The sequence below is a fragment of the Rhinoderma darwinii genome, chromosome 11 (genome assembly GCF_050947455.1).
Source record: "Rhinoderma darwinii isolate aRhiDar2 chromosome 11, aRhiDar2.hap1, whole genome shotgun sequence".
Classification (NCBI taxonomy): Eukaryota; Metazoa; Chordata; class Amphibia; order Anura; family Rhinodermatidae; genus Rhinoderma; species Rhinoderma darwinii.
In genome coordinates this window covers 78,443,914-78,466,997 of record NC_134697.1, presented here as the reverse complement: position 1 = coordinate 78,466,997, position 23,084 = coordinate 78,443,914, and the positions used below count along the sequence as shown (strand labels likewise).

The following is a 23,084-nucleotide window of genomic DNA, read 5'->3' as shown; positions in this document are numbered from 1 at the left end:
TTTCTCTTTCAGACAGGTAGTCCTACCACACAAAAGAGTTAATAATTATAATTTTAGCAGCAATTTTTCACTTTTTTAAAGAAATTTCCAAAATGATCCCTTAATTTTTTTAGAGGTTAGTCTACAAATATACTCAAATGTGGAACTGAGTGTCCCAGGTGTGATTTTAAAGAATGTTTTTTCAATTCTTCAAAAGATTTAATACTTCCGTTTCGAGTAAGGTGGAAGATGGCAGTTTAAATGTTCATCTAGCCGCCATTGAAAAGTAGTGAGCTTTTTACCTGGGAGAAATACGGATTATCGAAAAGATTTTGCAGAGAAGTGGGTTTGGACATAAGTTTAAAATTCTGTCTATGAGTATACCAGAGGCGTAGGGAATGTGCAGCACTTTATTACTAACTTAGAGGCAGGGACTCCTTGCGTCATAGATAACGATGATGCTAGGAGCCCGGCTCCCTCCACTGTGTTCGGTCCGGGAAATATGGCCCACCTGCGGACCGTATATCACGGACTGAGTGTGAATCCGGCCTTAGGTGTGCGCCCACATGAGGGGACCACATCAGGACTCGTAGGGAAGTGTGAGACCTAAAAATAAATTAAAATAAGGACCGCACTGCTATTTGAGAAAATTATGTAGGAAGATAATATAACATTAAATTTGGTAGTCCTAGGCCCCAGAGTGTATCGTTATAAAGTCTGTCTAGGAACTCTGGGACTGCAGCCGGCCCAAATAAATTCATCGATGGATATGTAAAATAACATGCCCGGGGACAGATACTCTGATTGTATAAAGCAATTTAGGAAGAATAGTCATGCAGATAGCCGACAATCTTCTTAGCCGAAATGTGTTCATAGATTTTATTGGAATTGTGCCGTGAAAATGGAAAATGAAATATTTTCCAATAGTATGTAGTTTTACTTCAAAATATTTCATTTTCGCAAGGAGTCATAAGAGAAAAATCACCCCAAAATTTGTTACAGAATTTCTCCCGAGTACGGTATTACCCTGTATATGATCATAAACTGTTGTTTGTACACATGGCACGGCTCAGAAGTGAAGGAGCGCCATTTGGCTTTCAGGAGTCAAAGACCACGTGCATTTGAGGACTAATTTGATGATTTACGCATCATTGGCCCATGATGAAGTAATAAAAAACAAAAACAAAGTATTGACCCCATTTTGGAAACAAAACCACTCAAGGCATTTATCAAGGTGTGTAGTGAGCATTTTGACCCCTCATGTGTTTTCCAGAAATGCGCAGCAGATGGTGAAAAATGAAAATTGAAATTTTTTCACAGATATTCTCTTTCTGTTCCCAATAATTTGTGCCTAGCTTGTGCCCCTGGAGACTCAATCTCAAAAAATTAAGCTACCGGGTATGAAAAGGCCATATATGTGGATGTAAACGGCTGTTTGGGCACACTGTAGGGCTCAGTAGGGAGGGAGCACTATTTGGCTTTTAGAGTTCAGATTTTTCTTGGGAGTAGTTTTGTTTGAGGTTTACTGGTATTTCAGTTTATAATGGGGGGGGGGGCATAGATAAGCTGTGTGGGGTACATCAGTATATTAAGGTGGTATAATAATGGAGTAAATAAATGATAAAATTAATAATCCATAGATGTGTGGTACACTTTAAAACAATCCTTTATGTACGGTGTTCTTTCTTAACCCCCTTTAGGAACATACGGCATATTTTTTGGGCCCTTCCGTTCTTTGCATTTTGGGGAACTTCATGGGGAAATTGTTGCCCTGGTCTAGCTTGGTTCCATGAGATGTGCTTGGGCACTCCCCGCCCTGGTTCCAAAATATTAAGCTTTATTCAGATGAATGTGTTATAAAAATCGGCCGTGAAAAACGTCCGTATTTCACGGCCGATTTGCACCCATGCAGGACCCGTTTTCATGGATCCCTCATAGACTATTGGGGATCCATGAAAACAGGACATGCCCAAATTTTTCACGGGCCCTTCATACAGTCTGTTAAAACAACGGCTGTGTGACTAGCCCCATAGAAATACATGCAGCCATGTGATGCCCATTAAAAAAACGTCCATCACCCGGACCATATATACGTTCATCTAAATATAGCTGAAGGGTCTTGATAATCACCTCCTGAGATTGAAGGAATGTTTCCGCACATCAGGATACCACGTAAGCTTATACAATGCCATTTGTACGATATGCGTGGCCAGCTTTTTATACCGTACCTTTGTTTTGTATGGATCCAGCACTTATTCTGAAAAATTAACCCCTCCCATGTACCTCCCATAATCCAGGATGCAATCTAGATGAAATCTGGTTTGGGAATCACTGGTACTTCGGATAAGGATGGGGTGCTACCATTACCGTACATATAGGTCAACAGAAGAACATTGATTAACTTAGTGTTCTCACTGCATAGTACTCTGCCCTCCCCCTTTTGAGTATTTGCCCAAGCAGTAACCTAGGAAGGCTTTTTTGCGCATGGTGCTGCAGTACTTCTAAAGCGGCTTAGGTTCATGGCCTGTTGAAGGCTGGGCGATAAAGACCACCCAGTTGTCAATTTATTCATAAATTAGCACATCAGTGGCCGACATGAATGGGCTGATTGCAGGGGAACGAAGACACCTACAAACATGAAATAAACGGCAATGGAATCGGGGAAAGGGAGCAATGCAAATATGGCAGCAGCTTAATATTTGGAATCCTACGCCTGAGCATTAGGTCCTGTTGTGGGAGGGACATTGCAAAGATTATTTCTATTACATCTCTCTGAACTCGCGAGAACTCCACCTGCCCTCAGCAGACGCACGACTAGGCTCATGAAACACACACGCAACTTTTTAATTGTTTTTGCAGATGTTATCATTGTAGCAAAATAGTTGCTGCGCAAGAGCTTTGCGGTTTTCCTCTCCTGGCTCTTATGATAATCATTCATTATAATAATATAATAATAGGAATAATGAAGGTCTTGGTGTAAAACATTGTTTGTGGCTCTATTATGTCATACTGTAGTGATTTGTTTAGTGAACAAATTAAATTCTTAATTTTAGACAGGAAAGTGGATATTTTTAAACATTCACGGTAAACAGCTTAAAATCTACTTTTAATGAAAGTGAAATACAGTATTAACCGGTATATCTGTATTGTTCCTGAACATTAATATATAAACTTTATATATAATATTGCTTTACCTTACTCCCCCTAGTGTTAAAAATGGATATTACAATGGCCTAGATATTTAAACCAAAACATGATGATTTTTTTTAATGAAATTTATTAGGACAAATACTTCATTAACTAATTGCATTTACAAATATATATATATATATATATATATATATTTTTTTTATATTCTTGAACATTGGCAGATGTACTAATACAGTCTAAGATTTAGACAGTGTTAACTTAGACAAGAGAGTCTGAAGAGGCACCAAATAGTTGACTTCGAGACTTTTATTGTTCTTATACCACCCTCGATTTGACTTAGTTTGCGACAAAATTGTGTGACATTTTTTAATGGCACATCTTAAGCCGCGCCCCTTTTAATAAAGCCACACCCCTTTTTAAAACACTTTTAAAAAGTGTCTAGTCAGGCGCAAACATTTGGTTTAATAAGATATGCGCTAAACTGCACCAAGATACGCCAGATTTTGGCACAATTTACGACACATTTGAGCTGCAGACACATTAGGTCAGCTGCCCCATTAAATTTAAAATGGGAGCTAAGCAGCCATAACCAAGTAGAATTTATCATTAAATACTTGGTCAATGGGCCTACAATTATTGGAGTAACAGTAGCGTTGTTTCTTTTAATGGGAATTTACAATCACCAAATCATTAATAGAGCCGTGAAATGTGAAAATTTCCATAAGATTGGGGCTACACACAAACTTTTCTCGCACGAGAACTTCAATAGCAGCTGTCACATGATACGCATGCTCCAAACTTTGTTCTCCCTTGTCTTTCTTATATTTTTTTTAAATCATTTTTTATTATTTTTTTTTCCCTTGGAAGTCTAGTTATGTTTATATTTTTTCGATGATATATTTACAGTATTCATTTTTTACGGAGCGCACAACATATTTATTCAGCCCAATTCTTTTCAATGCAATTGCACCAGAAAACTGGCACTATTGCAATGATAGATATGCCCAATTGTATTTTTATAGACTGTGACTCAACAGTTAAAAGCTGTTGCTCTACATATCTACAGTACTTGTGTGTAGCAGGGGCAGACATGGGCAGAGGGACCCCGTGCAAGAAGAGTATATATTCGTTCATCACAGAACATTGCCTTATGTCGTTAAAGCCGGGTTCCCACGTAGTGTAAACGCTGCGGAATTTCCACAACGGAGTTCTGTGTGGAAATTCTGCAGCATTTACGGTAGTAGCAAAGTGGATGAGATTCAGAAAAAAAACGCAGCGTAAACATTAATAAACTGACCTGCGGTGCAGAATTTAATTCCGCAGCATGTCAATTTATGCTGCGTTTTTGTTGATTTTCTCATGCGGGTTTTCCCCATTGAACTTAATGGGATGCAAAACCCGCAACAGAAAGCCAAGTGTTGTGAATTTTGCGGCGTATTCGCAGTGATTACGCCGCAAAAATCGCAACTACGGAAAATAAAAAAAAAACATACTTATCCAGATTGCCCTTTTCTGTAGTCCGGCCTCCTTGGATGACGTTACATCCCGAGGCCGGACCAGACTGCGATGGAGGGACACGTCGCCATAACAACGACCTACGTAAGTATGAACGGTTTTTAACGCTGCTTTCCGCAGCGAAAATTCCATCCACAATGTGGTGCGTTTTTTTCGGATGGAATGTACTGCATGTCCCAGGTTGGATATGCTGCGTGGTTTTTACGCAGTGTATCTGTCCCGCGGGAACCCGGCCTAACAATCCACCAATAGCTGTGAGCCACTGTCATTAGCCTCTTACATGAAATGTAATACAACATTAAGAAGCTTTTAAGGGGACAGTACACATCCTTACCTACTGTGCCCCTGTACAGCTGAACCGGTTACATTGTTGTATGTTCGGCCCTGGTGTTTAGTCCCAGTCTTAGTGAAACCTCTCGTCTTATGTTAACAGCAGTTTATAGAAATCGGTTATAGACCACCAGCCATTGATCGGTGAAAAAAATCTGCCATAGCTGATATTGACCCTTGCAAAACAGAACATATTTAACAAGAGTCTATGAAAAAAAAACATTTCCATTATTAGTTTGTAAAAATCTATTAATGGAATTTGAAGTACCTACAAACGATTGACATTTATTCACTCAAAACTTCAACTGTGAGACATGAGGAGAGAGGGCTGTGCTCACGAGCAGTGTTCCCTATAAGGTGCGCGGCTGCGCTCCTTCCACGATCCGCCCGCTCACTAAAGTTTAAAGCCTGCGCACGGTCAGCCAGGACGCGATGTCTATTCACAATTCCGACACTTCGGTAACGTTTGTGTGTGACTTGCTCACACAGCACAGCATGATCTCGCGAGATCACACTGTGTATGACAGTACAGCGTGATCTCAATGTGCTGTGCTGTAAGTCCCACACAAACATTACCGAAATGTCAGGAATGTGAATAGACATCACGACCTGGCTGGAAGCGATGTCTATTCACTCTCAAGACACTTCAGTAATGTTAATGTGTGAGTAAGTGAGAGCACATCGTGATCTCGCAAGATCACAATGTCGGAGTACATGAATGGTGAGAAGTGTATGATGCTGATTGGTCACTGATTGGTCAGTGTCATACACTTCTCTCCACAACGCCCACTTGGTCAAAAAGTAAAAACACGCCCAGTTGTCTATTACGAAAGTCATTAGCATAAATCTAAGATAGGTCATAACTTGGTCAAAATTGATCGTTTTTCGAAATAAAAAAACACTGCTGTTATCTACATTACAGCGCCAATCACATTATGTAGGCACTTATAATGTGGTGACAGAGCCTCTTTAACATTAATTATTTTTTTTACATTAATTTAACTTTTTTTTTAATCCCATAAAGGGATTTTTCATTTTGATTTTGATCTTTTAACTATAATGTACTGGCATATATCTATATTCCAGTACATTAGCCTGTGTACTGATAGTACACAGGCACTTAGGACATACCTCAGTATGCCCTAACAACAGGAAATATGTTCAGACAGCCCTGGGGTCCTTCAATGGACCCTGGGCTGTCTGGCCATACAAGTTATGGGCTTTGATCGCGTCACAATGCTTTTCTGTGACGCGATCAAAGGGCAATCCCCCCTCCTTGAACGCCGGAGATCAACTTTTATCGCAGCATTCAAGGGGTTAACGGTGGAGAGAAGATGTTTATCTTCTCTCCGCTGTTACAGCGGGGCCGTGGCTGTGTATTACAGCCGTTGTCCCGCTCCTGATCGGGCGCGGAGACGGCTGTCACACAGGACGAGAATGCTCGTCCTAATGCGCGAAGTACCCGCCGCTCAGAACGAGCATTCTTGTCCTGTGTCAGCAACCAGTTAAAGTGTACTCCAACCGATCGCTAAAACAGAAGCGCTCAGGTGAGTGCTGTGCTTCTTTGTTTCTGCTCGGCTTTCCTCAGAAAGCCGAGCGAGCGCTTTACAGGCTCAATAGAAAGTCTATGAGTCCGTGCACGGCTTGTTCGGCTTTCCGAGGAAAGCCAAACAGAGCCCAGCAGAAATGTAGCAGCACAGCGCTAACCAGAGCGCTTCTGCCACTTAGTTTTAGTGATTGGTGGGGTTCTCCGTGCTCGGACCCCACTGATCAAAACTTCTGACATGTCAAAAGTTTTTTGAAAGTATACATGCACTTTGAGGTGAATAGTAACAGTATAGTGTTTGCACTGGGGTCCCGAATCTCAAACCTTAGTCACTGGACATACAGCCAAATTTTTTTTCACTTTCTGGTTGTCCAGAGTATTAACATTTACCTGATATATAATTATTAATCTGGTAATTCTAAAACATCATTTTCATTTTAATGTGCTGTATATGGACACAAAGTTGTTCATCCATTCACCTGCCAAGTTACATGTGTATTCTCCACAGATATGCATCACGGACACACGCAGCCATCCAGTCTAAAGAAAGTGCGAGAGATTATTAGTCGTAGACGACATTTACTCAGAATGTTCCGTCTCAACAACAGCTTTATGAAGGCTGTCATTGATGAAACGCAGCGCTGGAAAGATCTATAAAATGTCCTGAGTTACGGACTGTGTTTATTAGCACACATAAACATTTGAATGGTACTGGTTTCTTGTCAAAATGTGAAATATCATTTGACTATCTTATTCTCTAAATAGATTTGATTATACGTGAGTCAGTGGTGGAGACATAACAAAACCATAAAAGAAACGAATATTGTAAACCCCGAATCACATATGTAATACTTTAAATATTTCGGCACGAGCTCACTTGCAATTTATACATCCAGTTGTCATTGTTCCTGCATTTTAGGGGTGCGAAAAGGCCCTTTTACAGTGGGCGATTATCGGGCAGACAAGCGATCACAGAACGCTCGTTCCCGATAATTGCAGCGATCAGCAGATCAACGAGCAAGCGCTCAATCATCTGCTGATCTATCGTTTTAAAAAACTGAAAGATTATCGTTCTCGCCAGCACATCCTCCTGTGTAAACAGGGAGACGCGCTGCCGATATGATACAAATGTGTGAGGACGAGTGGTCGGAGTAAGGAGCGCTCGTCCCCATACTAGCTCCTTGTGAAAGGAGCAAACGAGCGCCGATCAACGAGCTGTCTCGTTGGTCAGCGCTCGTTTACACGGCCCAGGACGTGCCGTGTAAGAAGACCTAAATATATGTCGTTTTAATTGTGTTTGTTCTTCTTGGTAATCCTTTCGTTACAGAAATGCGTCCCCATTCCCTCAGCGCTATTGTCCTACAGATGGTAGACTGTGATAAGACTTAAGATACCAGTTATCTGTCTGATAAACATCTCCATGCGTTGATTACATTTCCAGGTCACCCGCTGAAATAAATCCCTTAATAATAAATTACATCTGGGATGTAAGGGTGTAATAGAATAAAAAACATGCCCTACAGATTTTGAGAAGGCCGTGGTAATCGTTACTTCTTATTTGTGTCCTTACGGGGCATCTTATACCAGGTTCTGTCTCTATGATTTTCGGCAGTGCTTTCCAGCTTTATATGTCCTACATACTGTTTCATTATTGGGTTCTTCCTGAAATCCTTGTAAAAAAAATTCTAGACGGCTGATATAATATTGAGAAAAAGAACGGCAAGACACATGACAACAATGGCCAATCAAATAAAATAACTGGAATTGTTTCGAAGACCATACGTATTCTGTCAAGAGACAAATAAAGGGAGATAGGAGATTGTGTTTTCCGTATTTCAAGTAGTATCATAGAATTGGGAGACTAATTGTGCTTCGTGAATGATTTTTGCCGGAGAAAAAGCGTAAAAAAAAATGCCAACGTTTCCTTCTGATCCAGTACATTTGGCATTAAATATGCCAAGGCAGTATTGCTGTACTCGTAAGCATAAATTAACAATTGCTTCAGCAAAAAGGTCATTTCATTATATACTACAAATGTAATAATCTACTTAAAGAAATTTTCAACATGTCTGCTAGAACACATTTATATTTTTATGTTGTCAGAGATCCACATACTGTTACATGAATACTAGCTACCGATTATATCAGCTAAATCATCTTGCATTTATAATAGTCTTAAAGGAGTTTTCCACTTTTTGACATCTGATCACCTATCCACGGATAGGTCATCAGTATATGATCGGTGCGTGTACGACACACGGACTCCGCACCGATCTGCCACTCCGGCTGCCTCCAGGCATCGGACGATATTGCCGGAAGCAGATGGCTCCAGTCAAAGAATAGCGGCAAGTGAATAATGCTTCCGGCTATCCATCAGATAGGTCATCAGTATATGTTCGGTGTGTATCCGGTCCCTGCACCGATCAGCCACTCTAGCTTCTTCTGTGCACCGGATGTTTGGTACGGTATGCAGTAGTTAAAGCCGGAAGCTGATGGCTCCGACCACTGCACAGCGGCCGTTCTGCAGAACTGCAGCTCAGCCACTATTCTTTGACCAGAGCCATCTGTTTCCGGCAATATCGTCCGGTGTCCGTAGGCAGCCGGAGTGGCGGGTCGGTGCGGGGTCCAGGTGATGGACACACACCGATCATATACTGATGACTTATCCGGTGGATAGGTCATCAGTTGTCAGAAAGTGGAAAACCCCTTTAAGGAGAGCCTGTCCGCTCTCCTAACATATCTGTTTTAGTAAATACTTGTATTCCCCAAAGAATAACAATTCTGCAACTTTTTTTTCTTAGAACTATACATTGTGCCATTCCTTTGTTATTCCTCTTCGAAATGTATGAACAGAGTGACAACTAGGTGTTACCTCTTCCCTCAACAATTGGGCTAGGTTCTTCACACTGATACAGTACAGACCTTATTGACAAGGGAATGGTAACTTGTCAATTTATTTATACATTTCCAGGAGGAATTACAGTGGAATGACACAATGCAGAGTTCAAAGAAAAGATGCTTCATATCTGTTTTTTCATTGGAAATACAAGTATTTACTAAAATAGACAGGTCTGGAAAGCAGACAAGCTCCTCTAGGCTAAGTTCACACTGAGTTTTTTGACGAGTTTTTTGACGCGGAAACCGCGCCAAAAAGCTTGTCAAAAACGGCCCGAAAATGCCTCCTGTCGATTTCAATGGGAGGCGGGGGCGGGTTTCTCCTGCGAGCAGTAAAACCGGCTCGTGGGAGAAAGAAGCATGCGCATGCCGCTTCTTTCTCCCGCGAGCCGGTTTTACTGCTCGTGGGAAAAAAACGCCCCCGCCTCCCATTGAAACCCGCCTCTGACCTCCCATTGACCTCAATGGGAGGCAGAAAAAGCGTATTTCGCGGCGTTTTATGCCCGCAGCGCCCAATGGCCGCTGCGAAAATCGGCGTGCAGGGAGAGGAAAATCTGACTCAAACTTCCAAACGGAATTTTGAGGCAGAAATTCTACTGGCAAAATACTCCATGTGAACATACCCTTAGGGTATGTTCACAAGCTTAACAAAAAACGTTTGAAAATACGGAGCTGTTTTCAAGGGAAAACAGCCCTTGATTTTCCGACGTTTTTTGAGCAACTCGTGCTTTTCGCTGCGTTTTCGCTGCGTTTTTTACGGCCCAAGATGTGTCCTGCACTTCTTTTGACGAGGCTGTAATTTTATGCGCCGTCTTTTGACAGCGAGGTGTAAAATGACAGATCGTCGGCACAGAACATCGTAAGACCCATTGAAAGTAATGGGCAGATGTTTGCCAACGTATTGGAGCCGTTTTTTCAGACGTAATTCGAGGCATAAAACGCCTCCATTACGTCTGAAAATAGGTCGTGTGAACCCAGCCTTAAAGTAAAGCTCCACTTTTGAAGCCACTGTTGTACAGGGAAGTTATTAAATAGCTACCAGAAGAGGCTTTTATCTTTTTTTTAAATATCCGTTTCCTACGAGCTAGTCTGCCTTTCTCATAAGCGTTATTATAGACACTGGGACTCATAAAAACACTTAGAATCTGTGTTTGGTTTTTTTGCAGTACAGGTTGAAAAATGAAAGAAGAGATAGGATTCCTTTTTTATGTGATGCAGTGACCCTATGTTATCAGGAAGCTTCCAAATACAGGAACATGAAGTGTTGTCATGGGAGCATACACACTTCTCACATACGGTCAAACCAGCCATTCAAATGTATGGATTACGTGATCTTGTTATTCAAGTATTGTGAATACTAACACCGCTGTTTTTTTTCCGGTACAGGTAGTGACTGTCTTTGCTCTGAGTATTGGGGCCCTAGTCATATATTTCATCGACTCATCCAAGTAAGTACAGACGCTTAAAGAATAGTGTTAATTGTATGTATTTTTTTGGGTAAGATATTCATCTTTTCCTTTCGACGCTATAGCAAACGGATTTGAAAATCCCCACAGACGTGTGACACCCCACAGCTAGGTAGTGCCTAGCGCAAGTTTCACTAGGCTTTGTTTTTTAACCATCTGCGGTGGACTGTTACTGTTAAGGTTCATTCTAAATTTTTTCATTACTTTGAATTTTCAGAACAAATATTTATTGGGCCACATTCCTGTTTTAATTTAATTCTTCGGTCGTGGAAAAATACTATTAAATAATGACTGTAATTAATTGTTACCTACTGTCACACAGGAATCCCACAATACTCTTCCTGTAAATGGTAATGTGACATTTCCCTGCATCAATAAGAGAACAGATGAAAGTTCCCTTGGCATTATAATTATAATCACCTACTTATCAGTATTCGTTTCTTTGTCCACTATATCACCATGTCACACTGTGTCTTGCTGTTGTAAACCAGCCGGGAGCATTAAGGTATCGCCGGCCATAATCATCTGGTCAGGTTGCCCGGAATTGTAGTGTGATGTACGATTATTTGCCTTGGCAGGGTAAGGCTACTATATCTCGGGTTGAGTTTACACGTAGTCATTTTAACTGTGATCCTATTGAAAATGACAGATCATAGCAACAAACAGTTTGTGAAAGATTATAACATTTTTCGTATCTGAGAATTATCCGACCTGTTTAAAATGTTCTTCAATTAATGGTATGGACAATAAAACCCCATTATCCAGCAATGATGGGAATATGCTAGGTTTGTATATTGTTCAGATGGTAATTCCATGATGAATTATTAGGACTATGCCTTGATTAAGACTTAACATACACATCATTTTTTATATTTTTTTTCCCATTAAATATTTAAGCACTAGCCACCCCTTCAACTTCAAGCAAAAATCACGGACACATCAATTTTTCTGAAGACACTGGAAAAAATCTCCTATTTTTATGGACACTTTCGATTTTCAAACAGTTGGTGCAAAGGGTGAAGTTGCACCTGGGTAATTGGTAGTTGACGTGGCCCAATGGTTCATGTGTCACATAAGAGGATACCTGTAATTTAAATTGCATGTGAATTTGGGAGGCGCTGTTATAGATTTTGCATCAAGGCCTAGGAACTTAAAGTTATGGAATAATGTGCATAGTGATATCACAGTGATGTCACTGCTAATGACTGAGAACCACAGTGATGTCACAGCACATAGATAAGAAACACAGAGTACACAAAGTGATGTCACAAAACAGGAACAAAAAGTGATATTTCACTGTGAAGTCATAGGAAAGGGTTATTGCATACAGTGATGTCACAGTATGGGAACAATGCACACTGTGATGTCACAGTACAGGACTACTGTAACAAAATATTTATAATTTACATTGGTAATCAACATAGTGATGTCACAGCTAAAAGCCAATGACCACAGTGATGGATCAGCACATGTATAATATACACAGCATCATAATACAAGGATAATGCACACAGTAATGTCACAGTACAGATATAATAAACACGGATACTCCCTTAGATTGGTCATTGAACCCTTTCAGGCTTAGACATAATGTGCAACTGTAAGCTCTGCCCCAGATAAGGTTAAACGCCTGCCTCTGGACATAGAATATGCCCCCAAGCCTAGGTGTGAAAAGATTAAACAGATCAGTACTATATATTAATAATTTTTTTCAAACTAAATAACCCCAAGTATGACGCCTCCATTCTCTTAACCCCTTCCCAAAATCTGCCACATATATACGGAGGAGAACAGGTGGGGAGGGGGTAGGAGCGGGCTGAGCCGCTCCATAAAATAAGCATGTCGGCTGTATGTTACAGCTGACACTTCAGTGCAACGAGTCGCAGCCCACTCGTTTAACCCCTGATATGCCACGGTCAATAGTGACCTCTGCATCTAAACCGTCGGGAACAGGGGGGGGGGGCGGTCCTCTCTGACATTCCATCAGCCCCCCCCCACAACACGATATCTCTGTGCCAACGGTTGCCATGGCAGCCTGGGGGCCTAATGAAGTCCCCAAAGTATGCCATCTTTATTTACATTTTAAGCCCTGACGGAGACAGAGCTTAATAGGAGCCTGTCAAAATTATGATATGCTGTAATACATTAGAATTTCAGTATATTGTGCAAGCAATCCAACACTCCCTGGTTCAAGTCCCCTAGGGTGACTAATGAAAAAAAGATATGGTTAAATAAAGTTTTTGTAATATGTATTAAAAAAATATATTAAAATATAAAAAAAAATAAAACCTTGTCCTGTTTTCCCCCAAAAACATTGTAAGGCCCTGTTCACACAGAGTTTTTTTGCAGGCAGAAAATTCTGCCTCAAAATTCGGTTTGGAATTTTGAGGCAGATTTTGATCTGCCTGCACGCCATTTGCCACGTTTCTCGTGGTGTTTTTCGCTCACGCCCATTAAATGCCACGGGCAAAAACGCTGTGAAATAAGCTTTCTCTGCCTCCCATTGATGTCAATGGGAGGTCAGAGACGTAAATGCCCGAAGATATCAATGGGAGGCATTTTCGGCCATTTTTTGGTGCGTTTTCCGATGCGGTTTCCACATCAAAAAACTCAGTGTGAACTGAACCTAAAAAAATAAATAGATAGCATAACTGGCATCGCCACATTCGTAAAAGTCCAAACTATTTTTTGGTCATCTCATCTGCCACAAAAAATTTAATAAGTGATCAAAAAGTCTCATGTACCCTAAAAAAAACAGTTATGACTTTCCGAATATGGTGACACAAAACAAATTGTATTTTTAATAATCAGTTTTTTCCATGTAAAAGTAGTAAAGCATAAACAAAACTACTTAAATTTTTTTACTGCCGTAACCTAAATCGACGGAAAAATAAAAAAGTTATGGTTTTTGGAAGGTGGGAAAGAAAAAGTAAAATTTAAAATCTTAGCAGTTGGTTAGGGTTTGCAGCGTGCTGTGCAGAATCACTTGCACTTCACGTCCCGCCTTAGTGGCACTTGCGATCGGCGGCCGGGTGAATGAAACATAATTTTCTCAGTCATGGAATTTACATGACCGAGACAAATGGTTTGTTAAAAAGGCCCTCCCCTTTTTGAGGCTCCAAACCTACTGACAGGTTCCCTTTAATTACTCTGGTCCCCCTCCCCTATGCACCCACTCTTGTTCAGCTATGGCTTTCTTCTACACAGGTTCTCAAAACTGTATACAATATTCCATGCGCAGTCTGACTAGTGGTTTGTATATGGTCATTCCTTTTTTGATGCATCCCATGGTTTTATTTGCATTAGCAGCAGAACTTAAATGGACACTAACTTTTCAAACAACTTATGCTGATCTAATAGTATGCCTGATATAAAATAACTTTTTAATTTACTTACTGATAAAATGTAGTTGTTTTATCCATGCAAATTCTGTGTGAAGTTACTGCCACTAGGTGTCTCCCTTCCTGTAATCTGCTGTCCACCTCTTGTTGTCAAGTATTGGCCGTCCCTGGTTACAGACCGCCTGCAAAAGATGGGGGTGTGTCTCTTCACTGCCTGGCTATAACAGTCTATGGAGAGGGGAGTGGCCAGCAGGAGGCGGGAGCAGAGAGAGAGAGAGAGAGAGTGTGACTCAGCAACACCTGCAGTAAGTCTATGGAGGGAGGAGCAAGGGGAGGAAGACTTCTATGTGCTGGATTGTCTATAGTTTGTATAGGTACCTGTGGCAGCTCAGACAGCAGCAGGGCAGGCTCGGCTGGGAATAGGCAGCAGGTAGACGTCAGGCGAGGTGAAGCAGGTCACACGTGGATACAGCACGACACGACTTTGGCACAACACAGTGCTCGACCAGGATGGTATGGAATGCAAGGAACAAGAACAGGAACTGGAACAGGAAACACACTAGGAGGCCATCACATAGACAAACTAGGAAACATCAACAACGCTCAGGCATAGAACTAGGGGGCTGGACCCCTCTTATAGTCCAGGGTACTCACGGGTCAAAGTTCATCAAAAGTCCGGTACGAGCGCTGCCCCTTTAAGAGCGGGCATGAGCGTGCGCGCACACCCTACGGGATCCGGCTGAGGTGAGTGGAAGCGAGCGCTGGCGTCTCCTGAGGAGAAGGCTGGGGCCAGCGCTTGCCGACTCGTGGCTGCACCTGTCAGGAGGGGATTGGAGCTGACAGCCCGCAGCCACGGACATTACATTAGGTATGCTTTAAGTTTACTCATAAAAATCCCTAAGTCCAATTCAATGTCATTTTACTTTGTTTTACCCTTTAATATTTGGAATTTGTATGTTCTCCCTTTGTCTATGTGGGTTTTCTCAGGGTACTGCCGTTTCCTCCCACACACCAAAGACATAATGATAGGTTTATGGGCTTTCTGTGAAATTGTCCCTAGCGTGTCATATGGAAATTAGATTGTGAGCCCCATTTTGGACAGGGACTGTGACGCGATCAAAGAGGGTTCTTCCCTCAATCCTTCCCTTTGTATGCCCCAATCAGTGGTGAATGAGGCAGACAAAGGATTCAACATCAGATATTAGAGGTTTCTCATTAGAGCAGGGCTGCAGCTGTGTATTATAGCCGTACCTCCTACCCCGGCAGTGCCCGCGCGATTAGAAAGGTAGGTATGCTCGTCATGATGCGGCTACTGGCCTGCCGCTTTTGATGAGCATACTTGTCATTAGATGTCAGGCAATTAAGAGATACTACATTATAGGTCTTTGCCCAGAGTTCACAACCTAGATCCCGTAAATAATTTTTAAAGACCTCCCATTTACCTCTTTGTCATATATTAAATAATCTCTCCATATTATCCATAATGTACCGAACTCAAGCACACTGAAGAGAACAAACTTTTCGAAAGTGGTAGATTCTTCTGTCTGCTCCCCTAATAATTGAGTCCTCCATTACCAGGACCCCTCTTGCCTTCCCTGTACCCCTCTTCCTTTCCTGTGGGAGCACATTGTTAGAGGTTATGTCCTGCTGCAGCAGTTCTACCCTTTAATTTAGATCAGTTTACTGCTGGGGGCCCATTCTAAATTCTGCAATGAACGCCTATGATGTTTGTGTCTATCTTTAAAGAAGGAGTCCATAATGCATTTCTTGTATCGAAAGTTAACAAGAAAAAAATATTAAACTAAAGCGTGGCAGCAACTTCTGCGTCACAGGAAGAAAATTGAACTGAAATTTGATTAAGCAGATTACACATTGTAGATGCTTTCAGGCTAATTAAATAGAGCAGACTGGGATTCTGGAAGATCTAGCATAGTGCTGCAATTGCAGGTTTACAACATGTTAATTTTATTTAAAGGCTACGTACACCTTTGAAAACAAATTTTTTATTACATAAAAAATGTGTCAGTGTGATTGGTGCAACTTTGTAAATACATTTTCTTAAAAATTATTTTTACTTTTTCAGATACAGCTGCTTTGTATCCTGTAGACAGCAGCTGTATCTAGCGTTGAAACCTGTATCGATCAGGTTAGCGGCACTGACAGGTCCAGTGTCAGCGGGTCAGAGACAGGCAGGATTGAGCTATTACCAATCACATCTAAGTTCATAACTTAGATGTGATCGATAACAGGTATGACCCGCTGTCAACTAACCCGTCAGTCCCTCTGACCTGACAGATTCAGGTCTCAGCGCAAGATACAGCTGTTCTGTATACAGGATACAAAGCAGCTGTATCTAAACAATTAAAAATATTTTTTAATAAAATGTAATTATAAAGTTGCACCAATCACACTAATACATATTTTTATTTAAAAAAAAAATAGTTTGCACAGGTTTACATGGCCTTTAAATGTGCAGATACGGGAGATACTTGCAATTAGTTTGTTTATAAATTGTGTGTGTAGATTTAAGTGTGTTCAATATTATTCAAAGTCATTCAGATATTCCTATTATAGGCCAGAGCAAGATATAATTTATTTATTTTATTTGAAGATTCCAGTAAATTGTGAAATTGCAACCAGTATTACCGAGCTGGTTTGGGGCTATAGTCTATGGCTCTAAAAAAGACTCACACCCAATCATTATATTTATAAAAGAGTTATGTGGTGAGGCAAAAGTTTGTGTTTGGTAGAAAACCATGGAAAGACTTATTGGTATAGGTTCCTCTTCCACATTAAATGGACACTTTCAAACAGCTTATGCTAATCTAATAGTATACCTGAAATAGTTCAACATTGTATTTTACTTACTGTTAAAATGTTGTTGCTTTCTGCATGCAAATTCTGGGTGGTTATTGCCACTAGGTGTCTCCCTTCCTGTAATATGCTATCCACCCCCTGTTGTCAAGCAAAATTTGTTCCTAGTTACAGACAGACTTCAAAAGGTGTGTGTGTGTGTGTGTGTGTGTGTGTGTGTGTGTCTCTTTACTGCCTGCCCATACAAGTCTATGGAGAGGGGAGGGGGAGCTAGAGGAGGGAGCAGGAGCAGACAGGAGATACATGCACTTACAAATGTACAGAAATGTACAGAAGGCTGTTGGTAGGATTTATATGTCACCCCAGTGCTGGATGATGGATTTCAAACCATAATTTACTTTCTGTGCACAGAAAGTAAATTATGGTTTGAAATTGGATGCAAACTATTCCTACAGGTGTCTCAACTATTGGAGATTAATTTCAAACCCTTTGATTCTATCTAACCAGTGTTGGAACAGACTGCATTACAACACTCTGTAGGGCCTGGATTTGGACAGTTTTGCTCTTCAGGACAGAGCACATTGCTATAATAATGGCAATATAAAGGCAATTAACAAAAGAAGACAGACAATTCTAACCCATAGAAGTGTAGGTCTGTCCTACAGAGAAATTGCAAAAAAAGCCAAGGTGTCAGCCATACAGTTTCCTATACCATCAAAATGCACTTGGAAACTAGTGTAAACTCTGACAGGAAGAGGTCTGCAGACCACAGGCCACTACAAAATCAGAAGACAAGTTTGAGAGTCAACAGTTTGTGATCGGCGCCTCACGGTACAAAATCTTCAAGCCCAGATGAATGCAGCAAAAAGTAAAAAAGTTTCCATTTCAACTGTGAAGAAAATACTTCTATCTGCAGGTTTGACAGGTCGAGTATCAGTAAGAAAGCCACTGCTAAGATTGCAACATAAAAAAAGACTTGCCTGGGACAAGCAGCACCTCCAGTGGACTATTGAACATTGGAAGAAGGTCTTATGGACTGATGAATCAATATTTGACATCTTTGGTACATCACGCAGTGTCTGACAACAACTGTCACACAAGGAGGCGGAAGCGTGATGGTCTGGGGTTCTTTTGCCAGATCCAGTGTTGGCAACTTGCACAGGATTACTGGTACACTGGACAAGAAGGGCTACCAAAGCATTTTGATGCGCCATGCAATACCCTCTGGTGTACGTCTAATTGGTCAGGGGTTCATATTACAGCAAGACAATGGTCAAAAACATACTTCTAGGTTGTGTCAGAACTACTTAAGAAGACAAGAAGAAGCCAAGAGGCTTCAAAGAATGGAATGGCCAGCACAGTCTCCAGACTTAAAGGCTATGGACACTTCTAAAGGTTTTTTTTTTATATAAACACATTTGTCAGTGGGTTTGGTGTAACTTTTTAATTAGTCTTTATTAAAAATATTTTTTTCTTTTTGAGATACAGCTGCTTTATTTTCTCTATACAGAGCAGCTGTATCGTTCGCTATTACCTGAATCCGTCAGTCCTGTGGACCTGAGGGGTTCAATGTCCAACTGTAATCGATCACACCTAAGTTTAGAACTTAGATGTGATAAATTACAGAAGTGGATCAAGAAGGACCCGTTTTCACTGAACCCATCAGTCCTGCGGACATGACGGGAGCAGGATTTAGCTCTAGATACAGCTGCTCTGTATAGAGAATACAGAGCAGCTGTATCTCAAAAAGTAAAACACATTTTTAATAAAGACTATTTATAAAGTTACACCAAACACACTGACTGGTTTATTAAAAAAAAAATCAAAATCAAAGCCAATCTAAGGTTTATATAGCCTTCAACCTTGAGCTTGTTTGGGATGAACTGGACAGCAAGGGTGAAAGCAAAGCAACCTACAAGTGCAGCACATTTGTGGAAATTTCTGAACAATATCTGAATGCTATTGTAGAAAGAATGCCTCAATTGTGTAGAGATGTTATATCATCTAGAGGTGGTTACTTTGAAGAGTCAAAAATCTAGATTTAATTTGTTGAAACAAAAAGTTAATCCATTATTTTTATTAATCTTAACTTGTCAATGTAAACTGGAAAAAACTTAGGTGTTCTAAAACTTCTGAGAGGTAGTGTGTGTATATATACAGTGTGTGTAATATATATATATATATATATACAGTGAAGGAAATAAGTATTTGATCCCTTGCTGATTTTGTAAGTTTGCCCACTGTCAGACATGAACAGTCTAGAATTTTTAGGCTAGGTTAATTTTACCAGTGAGAGATAGATTATATAAAAAAAAATAAAAAAAATCACATTGTCAAAATTATATATATTTATTTGCATTGTGCACAGAGAAATAAGTATTTGATCCCCTACCAACCATTAAGAGTTCAGCCTCCTCCAGACCAGTTACACGCTCCAAATCAACTTGGTGCCTGCATTAAAGACAGCTCTTACATGGTCACCTGTATAAAAGACTCCTGTTCACAGACTCAATTAATCAGTCTGACTCTAACCTCTACAACATGGGCAAGACCAAAAAGCTTTCTAAGGATGTCAGGGACAAGATCATAGACCTTCACAAGGCTGGAATGGGCTACAAAACCATAAGTAAGACGCTGGGTGAGAAGGAGACAACTGTTGGTGCAATAGTAAGAAAATGGAAGACATACAAAATGACTGTCAATCGACATCGATCTGGGGCTCCATGCAAAATCTCACCTCATGGGGTATCCTTGATACTGAGGAAGGTGAGAGCTCAGCCGAAAACTACACGGGGGGAACTTGTTAATGATCTCAAGGCAGCTGGGACCACAGTCACCAAGAAAACCATTGGTAACACATTACGCCGTAATGGATTAAAATCCTGCAGTGCCCGCAAGGTCCCCCTGCTCAAGAAGGCACATGTACAGGCCCGTCTGAAGTTTGCAAATGAACATCTGGATGATTCTGAGAGTGATTGGGAGAAGGTGCTGTGATCAGATGAGACTAAAATTGAGCTCTTTGGCATTAACTCAACTCGCCGTGTTTGGAGGAAGAGAAATGCTGCCTATGACCCAAAGAACACCGTCCCCACTGTCAAGCATGGAGGTGGAAACATTATGTTTTGGGGGTGTTTCTCTGCTATGGGCACAGGACTACTTCACCGCATCAATGGGAGAATGGATGGAGCCATGTACCGTCAAATCCTGAGTGACAACCTCCTTCCCTCCACCAGGACATTAAAAATGGCTCGTGGCTGGGTCTTCCAGCACGACAATGACCCGAAACATACAGCCAAGGCAACAAAGGAGTGGCTCAAAAAGAAGCACATTAAGGTCATGGAGTGGCCTAGCCAGTCTCCAGACCTTAATCCCATCGAAAACTTATGGAGGGAGCTGAAGATCCGAGTTGCCAAGCGACAGCCTCGAAATCGTAATAATTTACAGATGATCTGCAAAGAGGAGTGGGCCAAAATTCCATCTAACATGTGTGCAAACCTCATCATCGACTACAAAAAACATCTGACTGCTGTGCTTGCCAACAAGGGTTTTGCCACCAAGTATTAAGTCTTGTTTGCCAAAGGGATCAAATACTTATTTCTCTGTGCAAAATGCAAATAAATATATATAATTTTGACTATGTGATTTTTTTAATTTTTTTTAATATAATCTATCTCTCACTGGTAAAATTAACCTAGCCTAAAAATTCTAGACTGTTCATGTCTTTGACAGTGGGCAAACTTACAAAATCAGCAAGGGATCAAATACTTATTTCCTTCACTGTATATATATATATATATATATATATATATATATATATATATATATATATATATATATAAAAAAGTGCATCTGTATGTGATAGATAGAAATAGGATAGCAGGATTTGCTTCTTCCCTGTGTGCGCTGTATAGAAGGCATATAGCCGTTAGGTTCCACCCACTAGTGAGAGAGACTGCGACTGCAGAGGAGAAAACTGCTAAATAATGCACCATACAAGTCCTATAATGGCCAGAAAGTGTTATTCCTCATGTACACACCTATGACAGCTTATTCTGAAAAGTCAGCTGGAACGTTAGGTAAGCTTTAAGTAACAGACTGCATTGGAGTATGTACAGATCCAACCAATAAACTGGACAAATTATAGTGCTGAGCTTTGTACAGCCCCTTTTTATGGCCATATTTAGAATTTAACATGTTTATTCAGTTTTAAGATCAAAAGGTAGCATTCTACATCATCTTATATTAGACTAAAGTCAGCTTAACCAGCCTATCTAATAATGGCAGATATCGGGAGAAAGAAGGGTCTGTCACGTTGGATTTCAACTCGCCTGATCCTTTGTTCCCACCCGAGATTAGCCGGTGACTGAGGCGTCTGGAAGCGGCTTATTCCCCTCTCCCCATTTAAATAAACATGCGCACTCGCCCAAGTGTGCACATTTATGGGGGAGAATTACCTGCTGGCCAAACAAGTGTTAGGCTGTTGCGCAGTTATTTAATGTATATGGCCACCTTTAGTGAATGTAGACGATTGTCAGACATATTAATCTCTCCTTTTTTCATAACCTCCTGACGTTTTTAGCAAGATCTGCCAACAGCCCAATGCCAGCCGCTCACTCATGTTAACCTCATGTGAAACAGGACTGATAAATGTTGGCATAATTATATTATGTATATTACTGTGTCTATGCCCATTACCAGTAGAGATTTTACACGTGTAGGTCAGTCTAAAAAATGTCGTTATTTGAGCTTGGCCAAATATCACAGAGTTTATAACAGTGATGCCCACCTGGCAGCCTTGGGACCATTATTTGCCTGATATGTAGCCTCTAGGACCCACAGGAAGGCAAATATATATGGTAAAGCTACCTTCCCAAGGATAACGATTAGGCATAATGAGCACTCCTGTATTCTTTATCGTTGTGCCATGTACGGAATATCTCCTCCATTTTGTCCTCTGTTATGGGGTCACTGTGTCCTAAGTCAGTCCTAAAACTTGCTATGAATATCTGTTTTCCTCCATCCATGGGTGGACTGTTCTCAGTATCGCTTATAAATCTAAAAACTGTTTACTTGCCATACCATGTAAATGTTGTGTAATCTTAACATAATATTATTGTATTATTCTTCAATATATAGTCAGTAAAAGTTAAAAAAATATAAATATTGCATTTAGCTTTCCCTTTTTTTTTTAATGAATCAAGTTTGTGACTTCGTGTATGGAAGCTTTAGCATAAAAAAAAGTTTTGGGCACTCAGCAGTGTGTAAATAACTTTCTAAGTACACCGACTTTCAGAATTCATTAAAAGTTATAAATTACATAAGTTATAAAAAAGGTCGTATTCAGCCCCAATGTCCGGTGCAGAACCAAGTATTATTACTGATCTAAATACTTATAAACCCTACCCTATGTGTCTGTAGTCAGTAGTAACTATGTCACCGTATGGTGCATTTAAATAAGCATTGCCTCCTCCTGTCCAGATAATCCATCATTTAAATTACATTTAATTAAGTAGACTATAATAGTGGGCATCTTAAGCTGTTCTTCAGCCAGTCTTTCTGTCTGTGTGGGCTCTATCAAATTGAAGTAGTTAAACTTTCTGGATGGAGAGGCTATTTTTTCATATGAATTTATCCACAGTGTGCGTGTTATTTAAACAAACGTGGACAGCTTTAATTTTCCAGGACATACATGGAAGCAGACAGTTGCTGTAATTCATAATAAGCAGGGCTTGGTGCCCCATAAAGGGCCATTCAGCAATATTCCATTGCCAAACATTGGGACATCCAGCATCTTGTACATTGGAAAACAGAGTAAAATATAACATTGGGCATTGATAACCGTGACCTAAATTAAAGGCTTAGTAGTACGGTAACATGGCTTTAATTTTTAATAGAATTAAATAAACCTGATCGGACAATGTAGTTCAAATTTTGTATCCTGCCAGTTCTAGTGAAAGCAAGCTAAACCATTACCAAAGTCTAAGAACATCTATAGGATATAATGAAAATTACAGACAAGAAAATACACACACACACACACACACACAC

General features: G+C 40.5%; 1 protein-coding gene across 16 annotated transcripts in view; it reads left to right on the top strand.

Annotated features, from left to right (window-relative positions):
- Positions 1-23,084, top strand: part of KCNMA1 (potassium calcium-activated channel subfamily M alpha 1) — a 437,859-nt gene that overhangs the window by 169,035 nt on the left and 245,740 nt on the right. For all 16 annotated transcript variants that reach the window (XM_075841780.1, XM_075841793.1, XM_075841786.1 and 13 more), the window contains exon 3: positions 10,802-10,863. In XM_075841780.1, the coding sequence (XP_075697895.1) occupies positions 10,802-10,863 (62 nt within the window). The remainder of the gene's footprint in view (positions 1-10,801; positions 10,864-23,084) is intronic.